Source organism: Capra hircus, chromosome 19 (genome assembly GCF_001704415.2).
Source record: "Capra hircus breed San Clemente chromosome 19, ASM170441v1, whole genome shotgun sequence".
NCBI lineage: Eukaryota > Metazoa > Chordata > Mammalia > Artiodactyla > Bovidae > Capra > Capra hircus.
This window is the reverse complement of record NC_030826.1, coordinates 62,059,115-62,085,750: the sequence shown is the minus strand read 5'-3', so window position 1 is coordinate 62,085,750 and position 26,636 is coordinate 62,059,115. Positions and strand designations below refer to the sequence as shown.

General features: G+C 55.8%; 1 protein-coding gene across 1 annotated transcript in view; it reads right to left on the bottom strand.

Annotated features, from left to right (window-relative positions):
• The window catches only part of PRKCA (protein kinase C alpha), a gene marked incomplete at its 3' end in the record, with an annotated part of 279,930 nt that continues 253,669 nt past the window's right edge, over nucleotides 376-26,636 (bottom strand). The window contains 8 exon segments of the mRNA XM_018063971.1: nucleotides 376-514; nucleotides 1,520-1,582; nucleotides 3,520-3,611; nucleotides 5,484-5,657; nucleotides 6,953-7,090; nucleotides 23,747-23,843; nucleotides 24,089-24,223; nucleotides 25,246-25,402. Coding sequence (XP_017919460.1) covers nucleotides 376-514; nucleotides 1,520-1,582; nucleotides 3,520-3,611; nucleotides 5,484-5,657; nucleotides 6,953-7,090; nucleotides 23,747-23,843; nucleotides 24,089-24,223; nucleotides 25,246-25,402 — 995 coding nt within the window.

Below are 26,636 nucleotides of genomic sequence, written 5' to 3'. Positions count from 1 at the left end.
AACTACACTTCAGCGAAAAAACGAAACGTTCAATCTCTCTGGTTTTGCTAACATCCCATTGTTGCAACCACCCCTGAGCCCGTGTTTCCACCCGGAGCCTCTCCCAAGCAAGGTCCCTCCTTCCGCCCCCCCGCCCCCCCGCAGTGGCTCTTATGCTCCTTTGCCTGTGACTGGAAGAAATGCATTTTGCCACACACCCACCTCACACATACGTGTAGCAAACAAAAGTGCCGTGAAGCAAGATGTGTCCTTACTGTGTGCATGGAGCTCTCATGCTCTCTTTTTCTGTTTTTGCTCCTCACACACTGACGGGTGATGCCGGATCCCATCCACACCCCACGAGCGGCTGCGTTTCACGGCGAGTGAGGGGCCTACCTCCGGGGCGATGTAGTCGGGGGTCCCACAGAAGGTCCTGGTCGTGACGCCGTCCATCATGTGCTCCTTGCACATCCCGAAGTCCGCGATCTTGATGTGTCCTTCCGAGTCCAGCATGACGTTGTCTAACTTCAGGTCCCTGCAAGGAAGCAGGCACCATCAGCGTCCCTCCGCACGCAACCACTTCGCTGGAGAGCTGGGGCGGAACCTGCCACTTAGTGATCTTCCATCTCCAGAGCCCAGCGCAGTGCCCAGGGTACTTGTGTGCATGCCAAAGCGCCTCAGTCCTGTCCAAGCCTGTGTGGCCCCACGGACTGTAGCCCACCAGGCTCCTCTGTCCATGGGCTTCCCCAGGCAGGAACACTGGAGTGGGCTGCCATGCCGTCCTCCAGGGGATCTTCCCGACGCAGGGATCACACCCGCGTCTCCACGCCTCCTGAGTTGGCAGGCGGGTTCCTTGCCACTAGCGCCACCTGTGAAGCCCACCTAGGGCACAGCAGATACTTAATAAACCAGACTGAGTGACGGTGCCAGTGATTCCCACCTTGACGGCAGGCGAATCACCAGAGACTCAGCTGAGCAGCTCCGAGGGCCTGCGCTCCCCGGCTGGTTAGTGTCCCACCCAGAGGGCTCAGGCTCCCCACCGGGTGCAAACCACAGGCTCAGAACCACTGCAGGTGCACTCGGCCCCCCATTCTGTGGTGTCCTGCCGGCCGACGTCCTGCCTTCACTGTACCCAGCAACGGCAGGAACCAGATCCGTTGGGCCCCCTCTCCCCGCCCGCCCCAGCTCCCCCCCGTGCTCCTCTGCTGAGTATCACTAGCAGAAACTCAGCCTGCACGGTCCCCGGCCCTCACGCCACATGAAAGGCAGAGGAGGGAGCTGGCAGGGGAGAAAAGCTCATTTTCTTGCAGAAGCAGAAATGAAATATGCCGTCTCTGAGATCCAGAAACCAGAAGCTGGTCCACATTTGCCCGGAGGCTGCAGAGAATGGTGGGTCCCAGCAGGTCTCCATGACGGGGTTGGGGGGACTGTCCTCTCCATGTTGACACCCCCTCTCCCCCCAACAGAATCACACGCCCATGGAGTCCAGAGGGCCAGCAAAGCCTCCTCTGTGCTGCAGGCACAGGGCCTTGATACACACCGATAAATGATTCCTCTTTTATGAAGGAAGAACAGCCCGATGGAAATCTCTGCTGCATAGAACCTGCAACAGAAAACGTCTGTCAGGCGTCCGGCTTGTTCCCTCCGGCCTCCTGGATACTTTCTGCGCTCAAGATCAGGCATCCAAATGGCACAGGAAGGGGGGACCCTGACCGCCAGAGGCTAGCACTGCCCTACAGGCAGCTCCAACCTTCTGAGGTTTTATGACCCCAGCTTCCCCAAGGGACGACACAGCTGATAAAATCAGTGGAGCAGGTTTATTACCTGTCTGAAAACAAGCCCTTCTTGTCTGGGGCAGGTGGACAGGTAATTTACCGCTTAAAAGAAATTTTGAGCACAATCTTTTAAGAGTGGCTGTCTGCTAGGTGGTTCTGTCAGGCTACAGTAGATGGAAGCAAATTCCCATTTTCCCCATAAGGACAGAATACGTTAGCGTTTGAAAACACACGTCTGCCCTGGAAGACAAAGGTCAGTGTGAGCTGAACTCTGGGAATGGCTTACTCACCCCCACAGCCTCACCCCAGGTGCTGGGGGAGTGGGGCCCAGGCCACAGTTCATACCGGGTGCACCCTTTAAATAATTCAGGATAGGAAGGAGTCACAGCCGTCGCTTCAGAGTTGCTAATGGATCAATGTCTGAAACTCCAAAGAAACGCTGAAGGAGGTTTTAAAATCTGCTTGTCTTTAGTTCCTGAAGCCTGAGAAGCCACAAGACTCTGCCTGTGCAAACAGCACTCTCGTGAGGCTTCAGTAAGCACATGTGTTTACACGAGTGTGTCTACAGGAGCGGAGGAAGGGCCCCTGATGACAAGCGCCACACTCTCAACAGGGGGCCGCCTCTGCGTGCCGGCGGGAGGTGGGGAGGAGAGCAGGGGTCACGGGTGACTTTCCTGTGGCTTTCTCCTGTTTTTCTGGTTTTTTTTTTTTTAATATGAAACGTTCCAGCAACACAGGTACAATTGAAGGTACTAAGAGGGACGCCCGTGGTTTCTGGATGGAGGGAGGCTGTTCTGCCCTTGGCTCCGACAGCCCTGAGTGGTTAGGCTCAGCTCTGCCATTGGCTTGTTTTAATGCTTTGTAACTAACAACATAAGAGACGGGATCAGGGGACGGCTTTCTGAAAACGGAAAGGAAAAAGAAAAGCAGAAACCAGCAGCCCTGCCCTTGTTTTGAGCGAGCCCGCAAGGACGCCCTGCTCTGCCTCAGGTGCGTCTCCCCAGGCCGGCTCACCCCACGTGGGCCAGAGCGGCTCGGGTTTACTGTTTAGACTGAACCAACGCTGGAGCCGGATGGACGTTTGCTCAGGTGAGTAACTGGGGTTCCTGGCACAACAAATCTCCACTGGGGGTGAAAGGGCTTTGCCTCTCTGAGTTACCCGTGACTTCCTGGCCCTGGAATACAGGCTGATTCTCCAGGTGGTCAAGGCTCCGCCTCTAGATTCTCCGTCTTCCCTGGAGCCCGCGTCTCCCTGAGGCGCGGATTCCTGCCCTCCCCGGCCTCGAGGTGCGCGCACCCCACTGAAACCTCCTCCTGGACGGCAGCCCGTCCCAAGCCTACGGGGGTGTCACCTCGGCCTCTCCAGGACACTGATGCCCCTGGGGCTCCAAGGCTGCTCCGCTCCGCTCTTTCTGCAGGCTGTCCGCACCTGCTACACCAGCCCCCCAACCCTCCCATCTCCTCTGGCCGGGAGCCCCCCAATGCTGTCAGGCCCCCGAGGCCCCCCAGGCTCTCTCGCTCCTAGCCAGGCCCTCGCTCTGCTGGGCGCAGCACCCAGAGCCCCTTCCGCTGCTCAGCTCCTGAGGGAGTGACTCAGGGGTCGGGGCGACGGCAGCTGCGCACCTGCAGCTCCCAGGGACGGGCGGGGAACGAAAGCCTCCGTCTCGCGCAGGCGGACCGGGGAGGCAGCGGAGCTTCGCCCCAAGCTGGGCGGAGCCCCACTTCCAGAGCCCGGCTGCGCTGAGAGCACTCAGGAGCTACTCACACTGCTTGCGGCTCCTTGAACCTCCCGACCTGCTGGATGTGGTACATGAGGTCCCCGCCGTTGACGTACTCCATGACGAAGTAGAGCCGGTCCTGGGGGCCGAGGAGCGAGCGGTGAGCGGGCTCCCCCGCGGCCGGCGGCCCCGCTCCAGCCCGCGCTCTGCTTTCTCGCTGGGGAAACTCGGGCCGCGCCGCACGTCTGCCCGGCGGAGCCCGTCGCAGTTTTCTCCCCGCAAGAAAGAATTAGTAAAAAGCCCTGTGTGTGAGGACCTCAGGACATGGCCCTGAAACCTCAGCTCTCAGTTGCCCTGTCCACCCGCCTGGTTACAGACGCTCCCAATGGTGGAAACGGCCTCACACCTTCCTCCCTTCTCTCCTACACACAGAATTCATTTCCAAGGTGGGGCTGGCGTGGAGACCACAGGGGCCCGTTCTTTAGCCAGTGGCTGGCAGTGCAGTGATGGACGGTGATGCGTTTGCCCAGAGTGTCTGAGAGCAGACCTCGTGGGTCGGGGGGCTTGCACCCCGTAGAGCTCAGGGTCGTCTGCCGTGGGGTGGGGCTGCGTGTGCGGAGGCCGACGGGTGTTCTGCATCCACGTTCGCCCAAATGCTGTTTCTGACTCTCTGTGTGCGCAGCACACAGCACGGAACTCCGAGAGCCTGCGCCTCTATGAGGACCTTATACCGGGCAGATGGGAGGTGGAGGGGCTTTAGGAGGGAGCTAACAGCGCAGCGCAAGGAGACGCTGGCCTCTCTCTCTTCCAGGAAACACCACCATTTCACAGAGGTTATTGGACACTGAAGCGGTGCACAGGAGGAAAAAACGACAGAGCTGGGGCCACCAGCCAGGAAAGGGCGCTGGGAGCCTCAACCCCTCGCCTTCCTGTCATGAACTTTAATTTCATTTCTCTGCTTTGCAGCTTTCCAGAGCTTAATCAGTGGAACCGGGGTGACAGGATCCCGGCTGGGGCTCGTCCCTCTCCTTTGCGCATTGCTAGATTCTCTTCCGGACGCTGCTGGGAGCTGCTGGGAGACGGACCATCACTCGGCTGCCCGCGCCCGGCCGCCCCCTGGTGGCCGGGACTGGCTCTGCGGCCCCGCCATCCACTCCGGGCCGCACGCTGCGGCCCTGCGGGTCACCGGGCCACATGTTCAGGCGGACAGCCGCTGAGGCGTGGAGAGCTTGCCTTTGGGAACGCCTCACTACGGTGTGGCGTACAGTATACACACACATAAATATGAACATCCAAGGGTTTGTATTTCTTGGAGGTTACCTGCCAGCACCATGCCCCAGACTTGGCTGATTAGTGGAAATTATTTTGTCCTCTCTTTAGTTAACTTGTGTGACAGGGCTCTGCAAACGTTTTCTGCAAAGGGCCAGACAGGAAATGTTTCAGGCTTTGTGTGTGTCTTGCAACTACTCAGCTGTGCCTTTGTAGTCAAAAGCCCCCGATGCCAGGTTAGTGAAGGGGCAGGCTATGTCATGAGAAAACCACTTATGGATCTTGAAATCATCTAATTTTCTTGTGTTACAAAATAATATTCTTTTTATAAAACCTCTCTTAGAGCTCAGGGACCATCCACACAAAACAGGCCAGACTGCCACCCCTGAGTGAGCATTACCCAAGAATATCCTCTTCCAGGACATGGGTCTCCTGACGCTCTGATGGCAATTCGGTAGCTGTACCAGGATTTAATGAGCCAGGACTGTGAGTTACCGTTTTGTATCTCTAAGCCTTAACACATTGCCTGGTGTGCGTTAGAAAAACCTTTGATAGAAGCATTCACAGAATCAAATGGAATTAATGCCAAGTCTATGAGTAGGGGATGCCCTGAATTCCCCAGGGGCACCCAGTCTGCTTGGGAGAGGAGGACGTGGGCTAATGTCTTCTCCCGGGAGGAGGGCTGGGGGTGTGGCGTGAGGACCCTGTGGCGGGGGCGGGGGGCGGGTCCCGGGACCCTCACCACCGTCTGGAAGCAGGAGTGCAGCTGCGTCAGGAACGGCGGCTTGTCCAGCAGGGCCAGCACCCGCTTCTCCACCATGGTGCATTCCACGTCGTCGTCCTGGATGACCACGTCTTTCTTCAGGATCTTGATGGCGTACAGCTCCTCGGTCCCCTTCCGGTCGGCCAGCATCACCTGCAGGCAGATGGAGGGCAACCTGAACATCCGGGCACACGGCACGGGGGGTGCCGGAACTGTGTGTACAGACCCGTCAATTATTTTTAAAGATTTTTTTTTTGATGTGGCTCATTTTTAAAGTCTTTATTGAATCTGTTACAATGTTGCTTCTATTTTCTGCTTTTGGTTTTTTGGCAAAGAGGCATGTGGGATCTTAGTTCCCCGACCAGTAAATGATCATAAGAGCTGAGAGACACCAGACTGGGCGTCCTCCTGCAGGGATTGAACCTGCAGCCCCTGCCCTGGAAGGTGAAGTCTCAACCCCTGGAGCACCAGGCCAGGCCCGACAGGCTCGCTGACAAAAAGGAAGCTGCCTCCAGGCGCCGGTTCCCAAACGCTGCAGTGTGTGTGTGTGCGCGTGTGTGTGTGGTGTGTGTGTCTGTGTGTGCGTGCGTGGTGTGGCTGTGTGTGCGCATGCGTGTGTGTGTGCGTGCGTGTGTGCATGCGTGTGTGTGGTGTGTCTGTGTGTGTGTGTGCGTGTGTGTTAGTCGTCGGTCGTGTCCAAATCTTTGCAACCCCATAGACTGCTGCACGTTAAATTCCTCCAGCATACAGTTTGAGAAAGCCCTGGGAGATGGTGAAGGACAGGGAAGCCTGGCGTGCTGCAGTCCACGGGGTTTCAAAGAGTCAGACATGACTGAGCGACTGGACTGGACTGATAAGCTTCTAGGCCACCAAGACATACATGCTGTGTGGGCCGTAGCCACACGAGGGCGCCATTGCGGCCACTGAAAATGATGCTTGACATCCTCCTCTGCATCAGCAGGTACTTCAGGAGCACTGTCATCTCGGGAGCACCCTCAGAGCAGACGCCTAACTGACCTTTACATGCTCCTCACAAGTCAGGAAGTCGGGACCCAAATCCCAAAGAAAGAAGGAGGGTTGAAGCCAGCCCCTGGCTCCGCCATGAGAGTTGGGCCCAGAAAGGCAGACGCAGCGTGGGCAGGGAGGACGCCCGGTCTGGCGTCTCTCAGCTATTATGTTCATTTACTACAAGCCAGCATTTAATTTTCAGCCGTGAAAATTATTCAGCCACCATTGTGGGGCGCCGACTCCATCCTGAACCCTGAAACGGTGGCGCAGGGAGCCCTGTCTGGCTTTTTGGAGAAGTCGCTTTTAAGGCGCTGAAGCGGGAGCCCCTGAGAACGTGGCGGGACACCTAGAGGGCTGCCCCGGAGTCCTCAGGGAGACCTGGACCGACCGGCCCCACGTCCTCCACGGAAGCCCCACCCGGCTCGGACGCGGCCGCTCACCTTGCCAAAGCTGCCTTTGCCCAGCACCATGAGGAAGTTGAAGTCGGTGAGCTTCACCCTGTCCAGGTTGTTGGAAGGCTGTCTCCTGTCCTCGGAGGGACTGATGACTTTGTTGCCAGCGGGGCCAAGCTTGGCTTTCTAAACAGTAACACACACGTGAAAACAGTCAGCCATTTCCTCAGGGACAAAAGTGACCGGGGACTCTGACTAGGCTGGGTGCCGCTGCCGCGCGGGCGGCGGGAGGGAGGCGGGGAGGAAAGGAAGGGGGGCCGCGCGGCGTCTCTTCCTGCCTTCAAGGCTGCCCTCAGCCCAAGGGCGACGTCCACAGACGAAGCAGAAGCTGCCCTCACCCGTACGAGAAACTCTTTGTATCTTTCACTAACATCATAAAAGAAACAAACATGATTAACTGTGTGCCGATTCTTTCCTTATGTGTAGATTTTCCAGTCTAAGATTTGCAGAAAGGAAACTTGCGCCCACAGCAAGAGGGAGCGCGTGTTCCCGGGAGGAAAGCGCCTTCACGGCAGGCTGTGGGGTGACTCACTGCTGTGTTAAACGGCACAGAAGAACAGAGGTTTCTTTTTCAGGTAAAGAGCTGGACTCCTGAAAAATGGTGACCTGTGAGAGCATCTGGTTTCCCACGGAGCCCGCGGTGCTCTCTGCACCCGACAGATCCTGGGTCGTGACCTGTGAGTTCCCCAGAGGGGCTTTACCCACTGGTCACTTGGTTAACACCCCTCAAGTTAACTCGGCTCCCACGGAGATGGCAGGAGGTGAAGAAGCTTTCGGGAGATTTTGGGCACGACCAGACCACCGGGACTTCGGTGCTGTGCTCTTCCAGGGAATGTGGGATCCGACGTGTTTCCTTTAGTGGCCGAGAAAGCGCTCAAGGAATCGTCCACGCCCCGCCACTCGGCAGGCTGCTCACGCCTGGCTCTGCGGGGCGGCTGTGCCTTCGCAGGACGAGCCTCCACCCCTGTCCCTGCAGACCCAGCCCGAGTGCCGCACTTGGCGTGAGGTCTGTGCTAGCATTTTGGTTAAAGGAAGCATGAAGTGAAGCCTGACCATGCTCATCACATGCTGGGCTGTGAGGTGGCCCTTTTCTCTGATCAAAACAACCTTCTATAGGGATCGTGGGCTTCTCAGGTGGCGTGACCAGTAAAAGAACCTGCCTGCTGATGCAGGAGACGTGAGCTCCCCAGGTGGCGCTAGAGGCAAAGGATCCGCCTACCAGTAGAGGAGACACAAGACACGTGGGTTGGATCCCTGGGTCAGGAAGATCCCCTGGAGGAGGAAACGGCAGCCCACTCCAGTGTTCTCGCCTGGGCAGGGGAGCCTGGTGGGCTGCAGTCCATGGGGTTAAAAGACTCGGACACGGCTGAGCAACTGAACAACAAACATTTATCACAGATGTCTGCCACGCGGAGGGAGAGGACCCCGACGGCAGAAGGCTCTTCCTAGTGCTGAGGGTCCGAAGGCAGGCAGGCCGACGCTGTCTGGGGCAGACGAGTAACCGGACGTCCACGCGACGATCCTGCTTCTGCGATAAAAACGTGCTGTGTCTGCTCTGCACATCTGGTCAGCCCTGAAACGCAAGGCTGACGGCGTCTGGTGCTGCTCCGTCGACCAGGGACTGGGGGGCAGAAAGAGCTAGGCCGTGCAGAACCCAGGGCCCGAGCAGCGGCCTACTTCTAGGCGACACATTCACCTGCTCCCGGAGCAACGCTATGAGAACTCAGCTGGTTTCGTGTCACTTGTGTGTGATGCCGCTTCTCAGGCGGTGACGGTGGTGAGGAATCCCACCTGCAGTGCTGGAGATGTGAGAGACCTGGGTTCGATCCCGGCGTCAGGAAGGTCCCCGGAGGAGGCAGCCCATTCCAGTGTTCTTGCCTGGAGAATCCCAGGGACAGAGGAGCCTGGCGGGCTACAGTCCCGGGGGTCACAAAGAGTCAGAGACGGCGGAAGTGACTTAGCACGCATAGGGAGCATGAGAACTCTGTGAATGAACAGGTGAGCTTGTGTGCCTGTGCGCCAGTAAAGCTTTACTTACAAAAACAGCAGCCAGAATCTGGCCTGGGGCTCTTGTCTGCCTCCTTTTGCCCCACATAATGCAGGTTCTGAAATCATTCCTCATTTGCAGCTGGATTTAAACACAGCCTCCCTCTGTCCTCGCCCAGCTGGCAGAATGGTGACAGTGAAGAGCCTCAGATGCCCCTGAATTAAGTCCCTACCGAGCCTCTTTCAAGACCAGCACAGGAAAAAGCTGTTCGGCAGCCAAATGGTGTGGTGAGTGAAGAACTTATTCGGGAGAGCAAAAATTTATGGGAAACCACACGAGGTCATCTTCTTGATGAGAAATGTTTTTACGGACACATCCACACCGGCTGTCGCTGCTGCTGAATTCGCCGGCCACTGGCAGGCATCCGTTGTCATGGCAACTCAGCCACTCTCTCGGGAGACACGCGGACCCATGACGCATTAGCACTCGGGCCGTTGTGGGAAATATGGAGCCCCTGGTTCTTCTGGACCCAAGCGTCCCTGCCTCAGTACTGGCTGTGATGCTTTCCTGCAGGCAACCTGCTTTCCCCCGTCTCCCAGATCCACGTGCCGACGCCGACACCTGCCGCAGGCCGGCTCAGTCCGGCAGTAAGAGTGCGCTGGTCCCGCCACTCCAGAGGTCCCGGAACGACCACTGGGTCTGTCCTGCCCAGTGGCCGAGAGTCCAGACTTCCATACGCGAGCTTCTGGGACCAGAAACTTCACCCTGTCCAAGTTTTTCCTTCTGGAGAGAGCCCGTCTTTCTCTCACCAGGGAGCTGAGGGCACACGTCTGCCTGATGCCGGCCTAACGGGAGCTCAAGGCCACGGCACGTCACTGGAGAGGACCTGGGGCACTTGGTAATTTTTTGAAACCTGTATCCTTTTCTAGAGGCTCAGTGGTAAAGAATCCGCCTGCCAATGCAGGAGACGCAGGTCGATCCCGGGGTCGGGAAGATCCCCTGGAAGAGGGCATGGCCACCCTCTCCAGTGTCCTTGCCTGGAGAATCCCAAGGACAGAGGAGCCTGGCGGGCTGCAGTCCATGGGGTCACAGAGAGTCCGACACGACTCAGTGGCTAAACAACAAAGAGCAAAGCCTTTTCCTGCTAAAATGCTCCCCGTTGGGATGGCCATGGGGCGGGCTTAAGTCAGAGCCGGCAGGGTCAGAGCCAGACAAGCTAAGTGTCAGCAAAGGAAATGAGTTTCCCGACCACTGGCAATACTGCCTAGAAGCGGGGAGTTCTCTGTCCTAGGAAAGCAGAGTAGGTATGAAGTGAGCTGGGCTCCTGCCAGAGGAGACTGCGGGAACCGCTGGACCACGGGCATCTCCCCCAGGACCAAGACGAGTCCCCACAGTCAAAGCGGGAAGCCTGTCTTCGCGTCCAGCAGGAAGTGCAGAGGCGCAGTAGAGCCTGTGGCTCTCTTCTGGTGCAGCGTTTGGGGAGATCTTTTACTTGCAAATCTTTACTGCCCTCTTGTGGTACTTATTTTCTGGACCGATTGCAATTTTTCTTTTTTTTAAGTTATTTTTTAAAACTTTTTGTTTTGCATTGGAGTGTAGGTGATGAACAATGTTGTGATAGTTTTGAGGGGACAGCAAAGGGACCCAGCCACACACACACGTGTATCCGTTCTGCCCCTCGCATCCAGGCTCGCTGCAAAACTGTTCTCCGTGCCGTACAGTAGGTCCTTGTTAGCTGTCCTTTTAATCACAGCTTAGGGCAGGGGCGACAGAGGATGGGATGGTCGGATGACATCACCGACTCAATGGACAAGCTCCAGGGGACACTGAAGGACAGGGAAGCCTGACGTGCTGCCATTTATGGGGTTGCCAAGAGTCAGACACGACTGGGCGACTGAACAATCACAAAGCGTTTCCCAGGTGGCGCTAGTGGTAAAGAGCCCACCCACCAACAGAGGAGACCTGAGAGGGCTGGGTCCCTGGGCCGGGAGGATCCCCTGGAGGAGGAGGTGGCACCCACTCCAGGAGTCTTGCCTGCAGAATCCCATGACAGAGGAGCCTGGCGGGCTATGGTCCATGGAGTTGCGAGAGAGCTGGACACGACTGAGCGACTCACACATATCCATCCACCCCAAACTCCCTAACTGTCCTTTCCCCCTTCCTCCCCCAGCAACCAGAAGGTCCATCTCTAGGTCTGTGAGTCTTTATCTGTTTCGTAAATAAGCTCATTTACAGAATTCCTTCTTAGATTCTGCATATAAGGGATGCCACATGCTGTTCCTCCTTCCCTGTCTGACTTACTTCACTCAGTGTGACAGTGATGCCCGCGTTCTGCCTGGATTCTCAGCCAAGTCTAGAAATACGCCCAGGTTCACTAGAATGGCCCACAGAAGGGAAGTTCCTGCAAATACTGCAAACTGGCAAAAACAAGGTGCAACCGCTACCTTCCCAGCTCCGCCTTCACAGAAGGCGACTCGTCTCTCGTGTGAGAGCCTGGCTTCATGCCTGCCACCCTGGCACAGTGCAGACACCAGAGTGTGTCCTAAAATCGCCAAGGGCGTGATTTCAGGAGACAAGCCCCAACCACTGCTAGCTGTCTCTGTGTCCTGACTCTCCCCAGACCTCTGACTGGGCCCAGACTCTGCAAACCACGGATGCCAGGGAGGCTGGGAGGGCTGAGGGGGCCAGGTGCAGCCCCCGAGACCCACTGTGTCTGGGAAATAATGGTACAATGAGTCACATGAGGGCAGAATTCAGTGAAACGGCCACCCCCAGGGAAATTCAACGTGTGCTAAGTGATCACAGGGTGGGAGCTCCTGAAAAACAAGAACGAAAACCCAAACCACGGCTGGCAATAAAGCTCAGACCCCTGGGAAAGTTCCAGGCGCCTCTCACCCTCGTCAGCGGCTGCAGGACAGGTGGGTGGGTGAGGGTCATCCCCACCCTTCCTGCGCCCCAAGGAACCTGGGCAGAGGTTTGAAACCTGGCGGGTGTGGAGGGAAAGACAGAAAAAATATGATCCTTCCCCCAGAAGGCTGAATATGTTTGCTCAATTACTCAATTTAAATTTTTTCTAAAATGCCTCTAATTGACAGCAGCAAGCATTCTGAAAGCGGGGCTGACTGCAATTAAATTTAGCACAAAATTTCCATAATCGTTGATTTCACCCTATCTTCACTGAGCGTTTTTTAAATTGCACCAGTTTTCAAAAAGGAGGGATCTAATTATAGCTCAGCTGGGACACCTGCTTTCAAGCCCAGCTCAGCTGCGCTGTTCTGGGCAGTTTTCTGCGCGCCCCCTGCTCCCCGCCTTGCCCCGTGGTAACAGGCTGACGGGACTTGGGGGAAATGTGGCTGGGAGGACCAGCTCCGGCAGGGCAGACCCCTCCCAGGCCTCAGTTTCTTCATCCGTCAAATGGACTCAAATGCCCACCGCCTCCTGTGCTGGCATCTCCCCCCCGCCCCCCGCCCCACCTCGTTTGCTCAGTAGCTGCTGCACGGCTGCAGCTCCAGAAGAAGAGCCATCCTCAGGGGCTGCAGAGAGGAGTAGGGGGTCGCGGGGACTCCGGGGACAGTGGGGACCCAGCCGCCCACAGTGGGTGCGCTGACACCGAGGACCTAGCCATCGCCACACCCTTCAGGCTTCTGAAACCTCAAAGAGTACTTTCCCTTCCCCATTTCCAGTCACCGGGTCACTAATCCCTTGAAGCCCCTTCGGGGGGCACACCTGTAGTGTCAGGGACGCCTTCTGGAGACGAGAAGCTGAACTGCACCATTTGTTGGGTGTTTCTTCCGGCGGCGCGTTTGAAAGACTGTTGGTTCTAGCTCAGTGTAGGGAGTGAGATCTTTCCTTGCAAATTTTGTTTCCAGGTGTCTGAGCACTCACATTTTCCACTCGCTTCAGATATGAATATGCTGTAACCATCTCAGGCTGAGATTAATTACTAATGAGAGCAATCCACTGAGAACACAGCTGGTCTGTGGCCCCTAACCAGCTCCTCCCAAAGGCAGCGGTGTTGTCCGAAATGACAATAGACCAGATTTTTAAAATAATTTACATGCAAGTTGCAAAGTCCCCTTGGATCCTTCGGGAACAGAATGGCTGATGAGGTCACACAATGAAGTGACTTGGGAAGAAATGCAGAAAAAACTGAAACAGGAGAAGTATTAAGCCAGGTGTTAAGATCAGAACTGGATGACTCCGCCTGCGACATATTCACAGCGGTCTTCCGGGCGGCGCACACCGCGCCGGCTGCCTGCTGACAGAGGTGTGTGCCTCAGCCAGGGCGCACTGGGTCTGGAGGTGTGAGCAGAGACACACACTAACAGGAACGGAGGGGAACATGCCGCCAGCCTGAAGGCGCACTCCGCCCCGCCACGCGCTGCCTTCCAGACTGGCCGGCACGCGTCCGGAGTCACTCAGAGGCGAGGCCGCGGTCTCCCGGGTGGAAGCCCAAAGGCCCCTGATCGGGAACGGGGAGGGCGGGCGCGCGCCGGCTCACGCGTGAGCGTGTCCTCGCTGGGGGCCGTGGCCGCTTGGACAGGACACACCGCGCGTCCCTCAGAGCGGGGCCGCGGCGGGGCCTCGGGCGTGGGGGGCACTGGAACCCGGGGGACGGCTCCTGTGGACGGCGCGGCGGAAGGACAGGGCGGAGGACCCACCGCGTCTACGGAGCGCACGCGGCACCGCGGGGGACGGGAGCGGGAGCTGCGAGGTGAGCAAGAGGAGGGCCAGGCGCCCGGGGGCAGCAGCGCGAGGGGCCACGGCCGCAGCCGGGGCGGGGGCCACAGACGGGGCCGGGGGGATGGGGCCGGGGGCACCGGGGGCACAGACGGGGCGGGGGGGATGGGGGAGGGGGTCATGGGCACAGACGGGGCCGGGGGGATGGGGGTCACAGACGGGGCGGGGGGGATAGGGCCGGGGGGCCGGGGGTCACAGACGGGGCGGGGGGGATGGGGGAGGGGGGACGGGGGTTACAGACGGGGCCGGGGGGATGGGGGAGGGGGTCATGGGCACAGACGGGGCCGGGGGGATGGGGGTCACAGACGGGGCGGGGGGGGGATGGGGGAGGGGGGACGGGGGGCACAGACGGGGCGGGGGGGACGGGGGTCACAGACAGGGCCGGGGGGATGGGGCCGGGGGGACCGGGGGCACAGACGGGGCGGGGGGGACGGGGGTCACAGATGGGGCCGGGGGGATGGAGGAGGGGGGACGGGGGTCACAGACGGGGCCGGGGGGATGGGGGCGGGGGGACGGGGGGGTCACAGACAGGGCCGGGGGATGGGGGAGGGGGTCATGAGCACAGACGGGGCCGGGAGGACGGGGGTCACAGACGGGGCCGGGGGGGATGGGGGAGGGGGTCATGGGCACAGACAGGGCCGGGGGGGATGGGGGTCACAGACTGGGCCGGGGGGATGGGGGGCACAGACAGGGCCGGGGGCACAGACGGGGCCGGGGGGATGGGGGTCACAGACAGGGCCGGGGGGATGGGGCCGGGGGGACCGGGGGCACAGACGGGGCCGGGGGGATGGGGGAGGGGGGACCGGGGGCACAGACGGGGCCGGGGGGATGGGGCCGGGGGGACGGGGGTCACAGACGGGGCGGGGGGGGATGGGGGTTCACAGACGGGGCCGGTGGGGATGGGGGAGGGGGGACGGGGGTCACAGACGGGGCAGGGGGGATGGGGAGGGGGGTCACGGGCACATACAGGACCGGCTGGAGGGGGAGGGGTGTGTGGGGGGTACGGGGTCAGCGCTCAGGGCTCCCGGCTGCAGGCCTAGGGACCAGCCTTTCCCCCGACGAACTGTGTCAAACCAGGGGCCAAGACCCTCTCCCTTCCTCCTCTGGCGTCTGTGGCCCGACAGGGCTCTCGGCAACAGCTCCCTGACACTCAGACGCTCACGGCTCCCTCTGCCTTCCGCCGCCCCACAGGGCGGGTGCCGGGCGGAGGAGCCCTGGCTAACCGAGTGACTGTGTAGGAGCAGCCAGCTGCTGTTTAGCTGCTGACTCGTGTCTGACTCTGTGCGACCCCTTGGACTGTGGCCCGCCAGGCTCCTCTGCCCATGGGATTCTCCAGGCGAGAACACTGGAGGGGGTTGCCATTTCCTCCACCAGGGTATCTTCCCCACCCAGGGATCGAACTTGGGTCTCCTGCGTCCCCTGCATTGGCAGGCAGATAGGAGAAGCCCCAGTAGCCAGTTACCAGTCACTTTATGCACAGATAGCTGCTATTCCTAAAAGAAAGCAAAACCACACCCACTTACCACCAGAACTGTGTGTAGCAAAATGTACTTCTTGATGATTCAGAAGGCTCCTCAGTATCTTGAAGAGCCCAAGGTTACTGGCAAAAAACAAACCTGTTAAGCAGCTGATTAGCCTAGTTCTGGCTGACCGAATGCCAGCTAACCAGTACTTCTGCTCACCTTGAACTTCTCCCTAAATTAACCCATCATGATTGGATAACTTGACTTTTTCAAGTACTAGTGTGAGCAAAACAAGTGAGACCATCTTAACAGACAATTCTATGCAGGCAGCCATGGGATTAATTCTTCAAGTTCACACGGGGTGGTGGTAGGGGGCGGTCAGCTGCTGGGAGAAAATGTGAGGGGGCTGCTTCTCTGAGCTGGAAGTCCACAGCCTGCAAGGGTCACAACAGCCCTGTTGCTGAGCAGAGAGGATGGCAGAGACCAAAGGATGATGCTTTGTGCTCAGAAGGCTTTGCCCACTAAGACAGGATACTGGGCAGCGTGTGAGCGTCACATCACTCCGACAGGTCTGGACCGACTGTCGTCTGTGCGTCTTATAATCGCGGCCCTGTACATCTGCAATTACAGGTCTCCTTACAGTCATTCTCAAAACAGGCCATTTTATTCCAACCCCCAAAGCTCTATTTTAGACTAGAGATCTTAATCCACATCCAGGTTGAAGAGAACAAGAGAAACAAAACTGTCCTTACTGAGATCCTGGTGTTGGAATAACCGTGGAGGAAACGTAAGCCTGAGTCTGTCTCCTGCACCTTCCTGATGGAGAGGCATGTCTCTGCTTGAGACCTCGAGGCACCGAGGTCTCCAGATTGGCTGAGATGCCTTGAGATGAACATGGCATGGCTTTAGAAGGGTCCTAACATCTGCTGGATCATTGAAAAAGCAAGAGAATTCCAGAAAAACATCTATTTCTGCTTTATTGACTATGCCAAAGCCTTTGACTGTGTGGATCACAATAAACTGTGGAAAAATCTGAAAGAGATGGGCATACCAGACCCCTGACCTGCCTCTTGAGAAATCTGTATGCAGGTCAGGAAGCAACAGTTAGAACTGGACATGGAACAACAGACTGGTTCCAGATAGGAAAAGGAGTATGTCAAGGCTGTATATTGTCACCCTGCTTATTTAACTTATATGCAGAGTACATCATGAGAAACGCTGGGCTGGAAGAAGCACAAGCTGGAATCAAGATTGCCGGAAGAAACATCAATAACCTCAGATATGCAGATGACACCACCCTTATGGCAGAAAGTGAAGAGGAGCTAAAAAGCCTCTTGATGAAAGTGAAAGAGGAGAGCGAAAAGTTGGCTTTTCAGAAAACGAAGATCATGGCATCCGGTCCCATCACTTCATGGGAAATAGATGGGGAAACAGGGGAAACAGTGTTAGACTTTATTATTTGGGCTCCAAAATCACTGCAGATGGTGACTGCAGCCATAGAATTAAAAGACGCTTACTCCTTGGAAGGAAAGTTATGACCAACCTAGATAGCATATTCAAAAGCAGAGATGTTACTTTGCTAACAAAGGTCCATCTAGTCAAAGCTATGGTTTTTCCAGTGGTCATGTATGGATATGAGAGTTGGACTATAAAAAAAAGCTGAGCACCGAAGAACTGATGCTTTTGAACTGTGGTGTTGGAGAAGACTCTTGAGAGTCCCTTGGACTGCAAGGAGATCCAACCAGTCCATCCTAAAAGAGATCAGTCCTGGGTGTTTATTGGAAGGACTGATGCTAAAGCAGAAACTCCAGTACTTTGGCCACCTGATGTGAAGAGTTGACTCATTGGAAAAGACCCTGATGCTGGGAGGGATTGGGGGCAGGAGGAGAAGGGGACGACAGAGGATGAGATGGCTGTATGGCATCACTGACTTGATGGAGGTGAGTTTGGGTGAACTCCGGGAGTTGGTGATGGACAGGGAGGCCTGGCGTGCTGCGATTCATGGGGTCACAAAGAGTCAGACATGACTGAGCGACTGAACTGACTGACTGACCTCTCTGTTCGTCTCCAAGGCAAACCATTCAATATCACGGTAATCCAAGTCTATGCCCCAACCAGGAACGCTGAAGAAGCTGAAGTTGAATGGTTCTATGAAGACCAACAAGACCTTTTAGAACTAACACCCCAAAAAGATGTCCTTCTCATTATAGGGGACTGAAATGCAAAAGTAGGAAGTCAAGAAACACCTGGAGTAACAGGCAAATTTGGCCTTGGAGTACAGAATGAAGCAGGGCAAAGGCTAATAGAGTTTTGCCAAGAGAACGCACTGGTCATAGCAAACACCCTCTTCCAACAACACAAGAGAAGACTCTACACATGGAATCACCAGATGGTCAACACCGAAATCAGATTGATTATATTCTTTGCAGCCAAAGATGGAGAACCTCTATACAGTCAGCAAAAACAAGACCGGGAGCTGACTGTGGCTCAGATCATGAACTCCTTATTACCAAATTCAGACTCAAATTGAAGAAAGTGGGGAGGACCGCTAGACCATTCAGGTATGACCTAAATCAAATCTCTTATGATTATACAGTGGAAGTGAGAAATAGATTTAAGGGCCTAGATCTGATAGCTAGAGTGCCTGATGAACTATGGACTGAGGTTCATGACACTGTACAGGAGACAGGGATCAAGACCATCCCCATGGAAAAGAAATGCAAAAAAGCAAAATGGCTGCCTGGGGAGGACTTACAAACAGCTGTGAAAAGAAGAGAAGCAAAAAGCAAAGGAGAAAAGGAAAGATATAAGCATCTGAATGCAGAGTTCCAAAGAATAGAAAGGAGAGATAAGAAAGTCTTCCTCAGTGATCAGTGCAAAGAAATAGAGGAAAAGAACAGAATGGGAAAGACTAGAGATCTCTTCAAGAAAATTAGAGATACCAAGGGAACATTTCATGCAAAGATGGGCTCAATAAAGGACAGAAATGGTATGGACCTAACAGAAGCAGAGATATTAAGAAGCGGTGACAAGAATACACAGAACTGTACAAAAAAGATCTTCACAACCCAAATAATCACGATGGTGTGATCACTCACCTAGAGCCAGACATCCTGGAATGTGAAGTCAAGTGGGCCTTAGAAAGCATCACTATGAACAAAGCTAGTGGGGGTGATGGAATTCCAGTTGAGCTGTTTCAAATCCTGAAAGATGATGCTGTGAAAGTGCTGCACCCAATATGCCAGCAAATTTGGAAAACTCAGCAGTGGCCACAGGACTGGAAAAGGTCAGTTTTCATTCCAATCCCAAAGAAAGGCAATGCCAAAGAATGCTCATACTGCTACACAATTGCACTCATCTCACACGCTAGTAAAGTAATGCTCAAAATTCTCCAAGCCAGGCTTCAGCAATATGTGAATCGTGAACTTCCAGATGGTCAAGCTGGTTTTAGAAAAGGCAGAGGAACCAGGGATCAAATTGCCAACATCTGCTGGATCATGGAAAAAGCAAGAGAGTTCCAGAAAAACATCTATTTCTGCTTTATTGACTATGCCAAAGCCTTTGACTGCGTGGGTCACAATAAACTGTGGAAAATTCTGAAAGAGATGGGAATACCAGACCATCTGACTTGCCTCTTGAGAAATCTGTATGCAGGTCAGGAAGCAACAGTTAGAACTGGACATGGAACAACAGACTGGTTCCAAATAGGAAAAGGAGCACGTCAAGGCTGTATATTGTCACCCTGCTTATTTAACTTATACGCAGACTATATCACGAGAAATGGTGGGCTGGAAGAAGCACAAGCTGGAATCAAGATTGCCGGGAGAAATATCAATAACCTCAGATATGCAGATGACACCACCCTTATGGCAGAAAGTGAAGAGGACCTAAAAAGCCTCTTGATGAAAGTGAAAGAGGAGAGTGAAAAGTTGGCTTAAAGCTCAACATTCAGAAAACGAAGATCATGGCATCTGATCCCACCACTTCATAGGAAATATATGGGGAATGAGTGAAAACAGTGTCAGACTTTATTATTTGGGCTCCAAAATCACTGCAGATGGTGATTGCAGATATGAAATTAAAAGATGCTTACTCCTTGGAAGGAAAGTTATGACCAACCTAGACAGCATATTCAAAAGCAGAGACATTACTTTGTCAACAAAGGTCCATCTAGTGAAGGCTATGGTTTTTCCAGTGGTCATGTATGGATGTGAGAGTTGGACTGTGAAGAAAGCTGAGCACCGAAGAATTGATGCTTTTGAACTGTGGTGTTGGAGAAGACTCTTGAGAGTCCCTTGGACTGCAAGGAGATCCAACCAGTCCATCCTAAAGGAGATCAGTCCTGGGTGTTCCTTGGAAGGACTAATGCTAAAGCTGAAGCTTCAATACTTTGGCCATTTGATGCGAAGAACTGACTCATTTGAAAAGACTCTGATGCTGGGAAAGATTGAGGGCAGGAGGAGAAGGGGATGACAGAAGATGAGATGGTTGGATGGTATCACAGACTCCATGGACATGAATTTGGGTGAACTCTGGGGGTTGGTGATGGACAGGGAGGCCTGGCATGCTGTGGTCCATGGGGTTGCAAAGAGTTGGACAGGACTGAGTAACTAACCTGAACTGAACTGAACCTCCCACCTCCACCTGGAATAGGAGGCAAAAATCCTCCAGCAGAGAAGCTTCTATACAGTTGCCATGCAGTCACTGGGCAGTTATTCTTAGACTTAAATGGACCCAGAAAGAACTCTAAGCTGTTCCAAGCTTGGATATAACAAAACAGCCCAAATTGCTTAAAAAAAAATCAAAGGAAAGGCTTATGCAGTGACTCAGCCAGTCCCAGAGTCTGGAGGGAACCTGCCTGGACCGCAGCCCAGATCGGGGTGGGGATCGGGAGGACGCACACCCCTACTCCAGGTGGACAAGGTCAGAGTAGGAGCCCAAACGCCAGCGAGCTGGTTTTCAATGACTGCTGAAGGCACGCCAGCTGCTGAACTCGCTGAGCTCCTGGTCCGAGGCTCTGTGGCCGCATCTGTTGGTCTGACGCCTGGGGAAGGGGCACAACCGAGGCCCAGGTCTTCAGTGGAAAGGAGGCCTCATCCAAGGAAACAAAAGCCATCACTGGAAACGAAGCCAGGCCCCAAGCTCCTGGCCTCAGGCTCCTGGGCCCCTGTCCTGCAGCCCCCAAGGCCCCGCCCCCGCCAAGCGAGCCACGCCTCCTCAGCAGTGAGGACGGGTTGGCCTCCCGAGGGCGAGGGCCGGGCCCCAGTAAGAACCCTGCCGAGGCCACAGTCAGCCCTGCCCAGCTGGGTCAGCTGCGGGGTGGGGGCTGCGAGGAGGCCTGCTTGCCTCCCGTGAGGCCAGGACGTCACCTACGCGCGCTGGGGAGTCAGGGGCAGGTTCCAACCCGTTTGTGCTCGCTGTGTCCTCGGGAGCCAGTCTGAAGTCTGTCTTTTTTAAAAAAGAAATTTCATTCATTTTTGTCTGTGCTGGGTCTTTGCTTGAGAACTTTCTCTGGTTCCAGCGAGCGGGAGCTGCTCCCCAGCTGTGGGTGGGCTGTCTCCGGGGGAGGCTTCTCTCACTGCAAAGCACAGGCTGGAGGGCCCGGGCTCAGCTGCTCCACAGCACGTGGGATCCTCCCGGACCAGGGACTGACCCGGGTCCCCCACACTGGCAGGCGGATTCTTAGCCACTGGGCCAGCAGGGGAGCCCTCGTCTAAAGCCTCTATCCCCACAGGTGGTACTTGGCACTGAGATGCAGCGTTCACTGCATGGAGATTTCTGGAATTCCCCCTTTCTGAGAAAGGAGCTGGTTCATCTCCAGGCGTGACCACGCTCATCGCACGAATCGGTTTGTTCGCCCAAGTGCTCGAGGCACCTGGCTGTGTAAACGGAGGCAGGCCCTGGGCTACAGAGCAGACTCAGCCCCGACAGCTTCCCCCCTCAGACATGAGCTCAGGCACCCTCCCCGATGCGGGCAAGTGACCGGGAGACATGGATTCCTCGTGGGGCCTGAAGTTTAGAGTCCAGAGCCTTCACAGCAGGACCCGAGGCTCCTCTCTGGATCCATGTGGAGATAACACACGGACAGGTGTGCCCAGCAAGGGGGCACAGGGCTGGAGGGTGATGTAAGGTTCAGGGCGGGGGTTGGCGAGCCTGAGACACAGGGGAGGGTCTTTAGCACAGGGCACAGGCGAGTTCTGAGATGGGTGTAGCCCACGGCGCACCCCTGAAAACACCCCAGTCACATAAACACGTGCGCTCCCCCCACCCAGAATGTTAGAAATTCTCTGCAGCGTCCTTCAGTCTGCCCCGGGGTCTGCTCTGCTGAGGAGCAGCGTTAATCCCTGTTGACGATGCTTGAACAGGGGTGAGAAAATGATTTCCAACACCGAGCCTCATCCCATTTCAGTTTAAGGCTCTGCCTCTAAGAGCTGAAGCACAAAGAGGAAAACAAAATCTCTTCCCACTGATGTGCACTTTACAGATCCACCCCTCCCGGAACATCACACAGCTCAGGAAGTAATTAAGGAAGCAGTCTGGGGGAAGAAAGCAGAGTCCATAATGAGGCACACAGATTTTCTGTTTTGTGTCCAAAAGGTCATCGGAAAGTACTCAGGTTTCCATGGTAACACCAGCAGGCCTGATCAAACCAACACACAGCTACACTTTGTTGGGGGTCTCCAATGAACCATTTTCTCCCCCCATCTGAAGAATATCCTGAATTAGCTAACATCTTCAAAGACAATGGAGGCTTTTGGAAAATCCAGTTTCAACAGCAATAAACAGAGAATGCCTGCTTTCTTTCCACAGACAACCTGGCAACTGAGTCTCAAGGGCAGTGATTAAACGCCTTAACTCTCGTCATAACTGGATCACATTTTGTTCATCAGTAACAAGGATAATCTCAAAATGTTTCCCCAGGATAAACAGAAGCCGACACACCTGTGACCCTCAGGCATCTGCAGTCCCTGGGGCGGTCCTGCTAGTGGTGTGTGGGCCTCCAGACCCACAGCCCGCAGAGCGCCCTCCAGACCCCGTCCTCCACACTCCCGATGGCGCCCAGGCCCTGCCCGCAAGTGTCTGCCGTCAGCAGCCTCCTAACCAAATGTCAGTGATCAGTGGGACCACAAAGAAGGCTGAACCCAGCAGAACTGATGCTTTAGAACTGTGGTGCTGGAGAAGACTCTTGAGAGTCACCTGGACTGCAAGGAGATCCAACCAGTCCATCTTAAAGGAAATCGACCCTGAATATTCATTGGAAGGACTGATGCTGAAGCTAAAGCTCCAATACTTTGGCCACCTGATGTGAAGAGCTGACTCACTGGAAAAGGCCATGATGCTGGGAAAGATTGAGGTAGCAGGGAGAAGGGGGCAACAGAGGATGAGATGGCTGGATGGCGTCATCAACTCAATGCACCTGAATTTGAGCAAGCTCCTGGAGACAGTAAAGGACAGAGGAGCCTGGCGTGTTGCAGTCCCTGGGGTCACAGAGTCGGACACGACCGAGCAACTGAACAATGACAGCAGTGCCAGACCACTGTGAACATTCTGTGTTTTACATCCTTCAGAACCCATTCCAACCGGCAGGCATGACCTGTACGCTTCTTCGGGACGGAATATATTTGGGAGAAACAACAGCAGGAGGAGGGACCCAAGGGCGCCGGCCGTGCAGGGTCTCTGTGCCCGCATGTGTGTGCACATCGGAACATCTTTAGGGCCTGGGAGCTGCCCGAGGAAGGGGAAGCTTCACAGGTAACGAGTCAGGTGTGTGTGACTGCTCGGATGCTCAGTCGTGTCGGACTCTCTGCGACCCCGTGGACGGCAGCCCGCCAGACTCCTCTGTCCACGGGATTCTCCAGGCAAGAATACTGGAGTGGGCTGCCATGCCCTCCTCCAGGGAATCTTCCTGACCCAGGGATCACACCCCTGTCTCCTGCACTGCAGGCGGATTCTTTACCGTCTGAGCCCCCAGGGAAGCCCCTGTGAGCCTGGTGCCGAGACAATCAGCTGCACGGGTCCTTCGAACAACCAACACACAGGTGACTGGAGAAATGGCAGGAAATGGAGCGTGAGGCAGGTGTTTGGGGCAGAAACTGCATTAGGAGCTGAGACGTCAGGTGAGGAGAGAGAAGCAGGGGTGAACAGGGGAGGAGGGAAGACAGGGAGGACACCTCTCTCAGACGACACCACCGGGGCAGAAGGCGGCGCGCACCGGGGTGTGGAGAAGGAGCTCCCTTCCTAGAGGTCTGCAGAGAAAAGGAAGATGCTGGCCCGCCAGTCACACCCAAGGACGCTGCCGGCTGGAGAAGCCTCGGGCCTGCCCATCTCCCCGCTGACGCCAGACCGGCTCCCTGCACAGGAACCAGCCCTGCTCTGCAGGGCTGTTCCCAGGCTCCATGCTCTAAGGATAACAGCCAGAGTGTCAACAGCCTGCAAAGCAAGGCGATGACGCAACATCTATGCCTTTAGATAAGGACAAAGATTAACATTCAAATGACTTTTGCCTTCCAGCCCAGTGACCGCAACAATCTGGCCCTTCCTGAAGTGAGACTTTCGGAACAGAAAGATGGTTCGCTCACACTGCTGTCTCACCTCGAATTTCTGCCTGAGCTCCACGTTGCCTTCCTCGTCGCCTTCGGGGATCGGCACGTTGTAGTACTCACCCTCCTCTTGGTTCAGCAGCTTGTACCTTCAGAGACACGGGGCAGAGGAGGGTGAGACCGTGCCGGCAAGACCGGGTTCAACACCACCCCCACCCCCAGGCTCCAGTCCAGCTGGTTCTGAAATGCGTTCACTGGGGAGCCAGGACCCAGGAAACTTCACACACAATGGTCCCTCTGGACTTAAGCCCACTCGTCTTCTGAATCTCTGAAAGCGCTAATGTTTTGAGACAATTAACTTTTGGCTCACACAGACACACTCAGCCTTCCTCACCATCCACTGGCCGGCATCTTCATCAGCTCCGAGACCCCAAAGGAAAGGGACCCCATGAAGTCGTTCCGTGTAGTTCGATCCCAGTCCCAGATCTCCACGGACAGCCGCCGGTCTTTATCAGAAGGTTTTAATTTGCTGTCAAAGAACACGTACGCAGGGGTTATCTTGACTGTGGTTTAAGGGGTGATACCACAGGCTCGAGGTCTGAATCTGAGATTAAGGAAACAGCATATTCAGTTCTCTTCCTGTGGCTCTCCATCATCAACAAAGTGCCAGCCCCTCGGTAACCAAAGCTCTCGACAAGAGGTTAGCAAGCCATGAGCCATGAGCAAGTCAGGCCCACTGCTTGTGTGTGTAAATAAAGTTTTATTGAAACAGTCACGGCTGTTTGTCTGGACACATTTGGCTATGGCAGGTCAGAATCCAGAACAGTACCTGCAACAGAGATGGGACGACCCGTAAGGCCTGAACCATTTATTGTCCAGCCCCTCCCAGAGCAGGCCGGACAGCCTCTGGTCTCTACCCTAGACAGCTACGTCTGGGTGTGACAGACAAGCGCTTCCTGTGTCCTCATTCGCAGAGAGGGCCCCTTGCTTGTGCTCAGCTGTGCTCACAGCCTTCTTGCTCCTGACTTACTCAGGCCTCCACTCCCCAACCTTTCCTCCCTTCTCTCTCCACTCCCATCTCTGTCTCCAAAATCTTTCCACTCCTTTCAGGCCCACATTAAATGTCGCCTTCCCCAGAAAGTCTTCCCTGCTTAGATGGAAAGACAACCTTCCCATTTCAGTGGCAACATCGGCTTCGATGGCTACTCACTTATTCCTTGTTTTAAAAACTATTGTTCAAACTCTTATCTACAGCCTCCTCTAACCAGCCCCCCAAAAACTGAAGTCAACCAAGAGGGCTTGCTCTTACATCTGAAATGTGAGAGAATTTTTTGTACAGGAGTTACTGATGGTAACTTGGGGTATTATGTATAAGTCTTGGTAAACTGAGTTTCTATCCATCAACCAAGAGTGACCGCAGCTACGTCACCAGCAGCCGTGGGAGAAGGGCTTAGGAATGAATGGATGTTTAAAGACCTTTATAATAAGCCCAGCTCATTCCTGCTCATAATGTGAAGGAGGAGATACATCAGGAAGAGGGGTTCAACTCACAACGTGAAGGTCTCATTCCACTGGGGGTTCAGTGTGGAGCGGATGGTTTTGGTTTTTTGTTTGCTCTCGTTCTTGGGGTCAGGAATAAGCTTCAGCTTCACATAGGGATCTGAAAGCCCATTTGGATCCATAGGGATTAGGTTTTTCGCATCTCGTACTGCAAAGAGAGAAGAACAAAGACCCCAGGTTGCAAAAGGAGAACTGCCCACACTGCAGAGCAACCTGCATCGGGACCTGGCCGATCGAGAGACGGCACGACGGTGCTGAAGCGGGGGAGGAGGCTCTGACCCTCGCCACGAGAGAAGCTGCCCGCTGCCACTGCCCACCACGGGCAGTGGGCCTGGGGGACCCAGCAGTCAAGCCTGGAGACTCAGCACTGGCCTGGTCCAGCAGCATCTGTGACACCGGGGTTGCCGCCCAAACCAGAGGAAGCAGAACCTGCATCCTAGCACCCTCCCCACCACCACCCCCAGCCGGGAGAGCTGGTCGGCCTCCCGCCTGAGCAGCCAGCAGGCTAGCCCCACACGGCGGCACTGGGACCCTACAAGAAGTCGTCTCTTTCCTCTGTAGAGGCTGGTGGCTTCTAACCAGCTGTGCATGAGGACCGCGTGGGAGGGGGGCTGACCCAGGGGGAAGACTCACACCTTTCCCAAGACCCTGGGTGGCCCCAGTGCCCACTCGAGATGGAGAAGCAAATGGAAACTAAAGTGGAGACGAGGCTGCGTCGCCCGCAGAGGGGCAGCTCCGCGGAGCAGCCGATGGAGGCGCCTGTGCGGGAGGGCCGACGCCGACACCTGTCGGTCACCTGTCGGTCTGACAAGAAGGGACCACGGCCACGTCGACCATGCCCAGGGGCCTTCCTCACTCTCCCGCTCAGCGCGGCTAAAAGCTCTGGGGCCCCCAGTCAGCTGGATGCCACAGGGACACATCTCCCTGGGGCCAGACTCTCAGCCCAGCAGCTCTCACAGCGCGGCCCCTGGACGGCGGCCTTGGCTTCACCAACCGAGTCACAACTGGGCGGAGGGAGGGGGCTCCCCGGTGGTACTGTGGGGAAGCTGGCAAGATCCACTCTCCAGCCCATTAACAAACGGTTAGTGTGACCGTCAAAGGAGAAATTTAGAAGAATTTCAGAAGACGGTGCCAGTGTGGGTGGTGGGCGGTTGGGGGGGGGGACAGGTGAAAGGGGCTAAAGACACCGGGTGTTCAGGTGGGACCCCGAGGGCAAAGGGCAGAGGGCAGAGACGAGCGCTGCGTGGGCGCCTGCAGACCCGCCAAGGGCTGGCACCACCCTTGCCCAGAAGCCGTAGCCCGGGAAGGTGACCGTGTGGCCACGCTCTAGTGACCTGCTCAGTGTCCGAGGGGCGGCGGGCCGGCCCAGAGTGACCGCCACA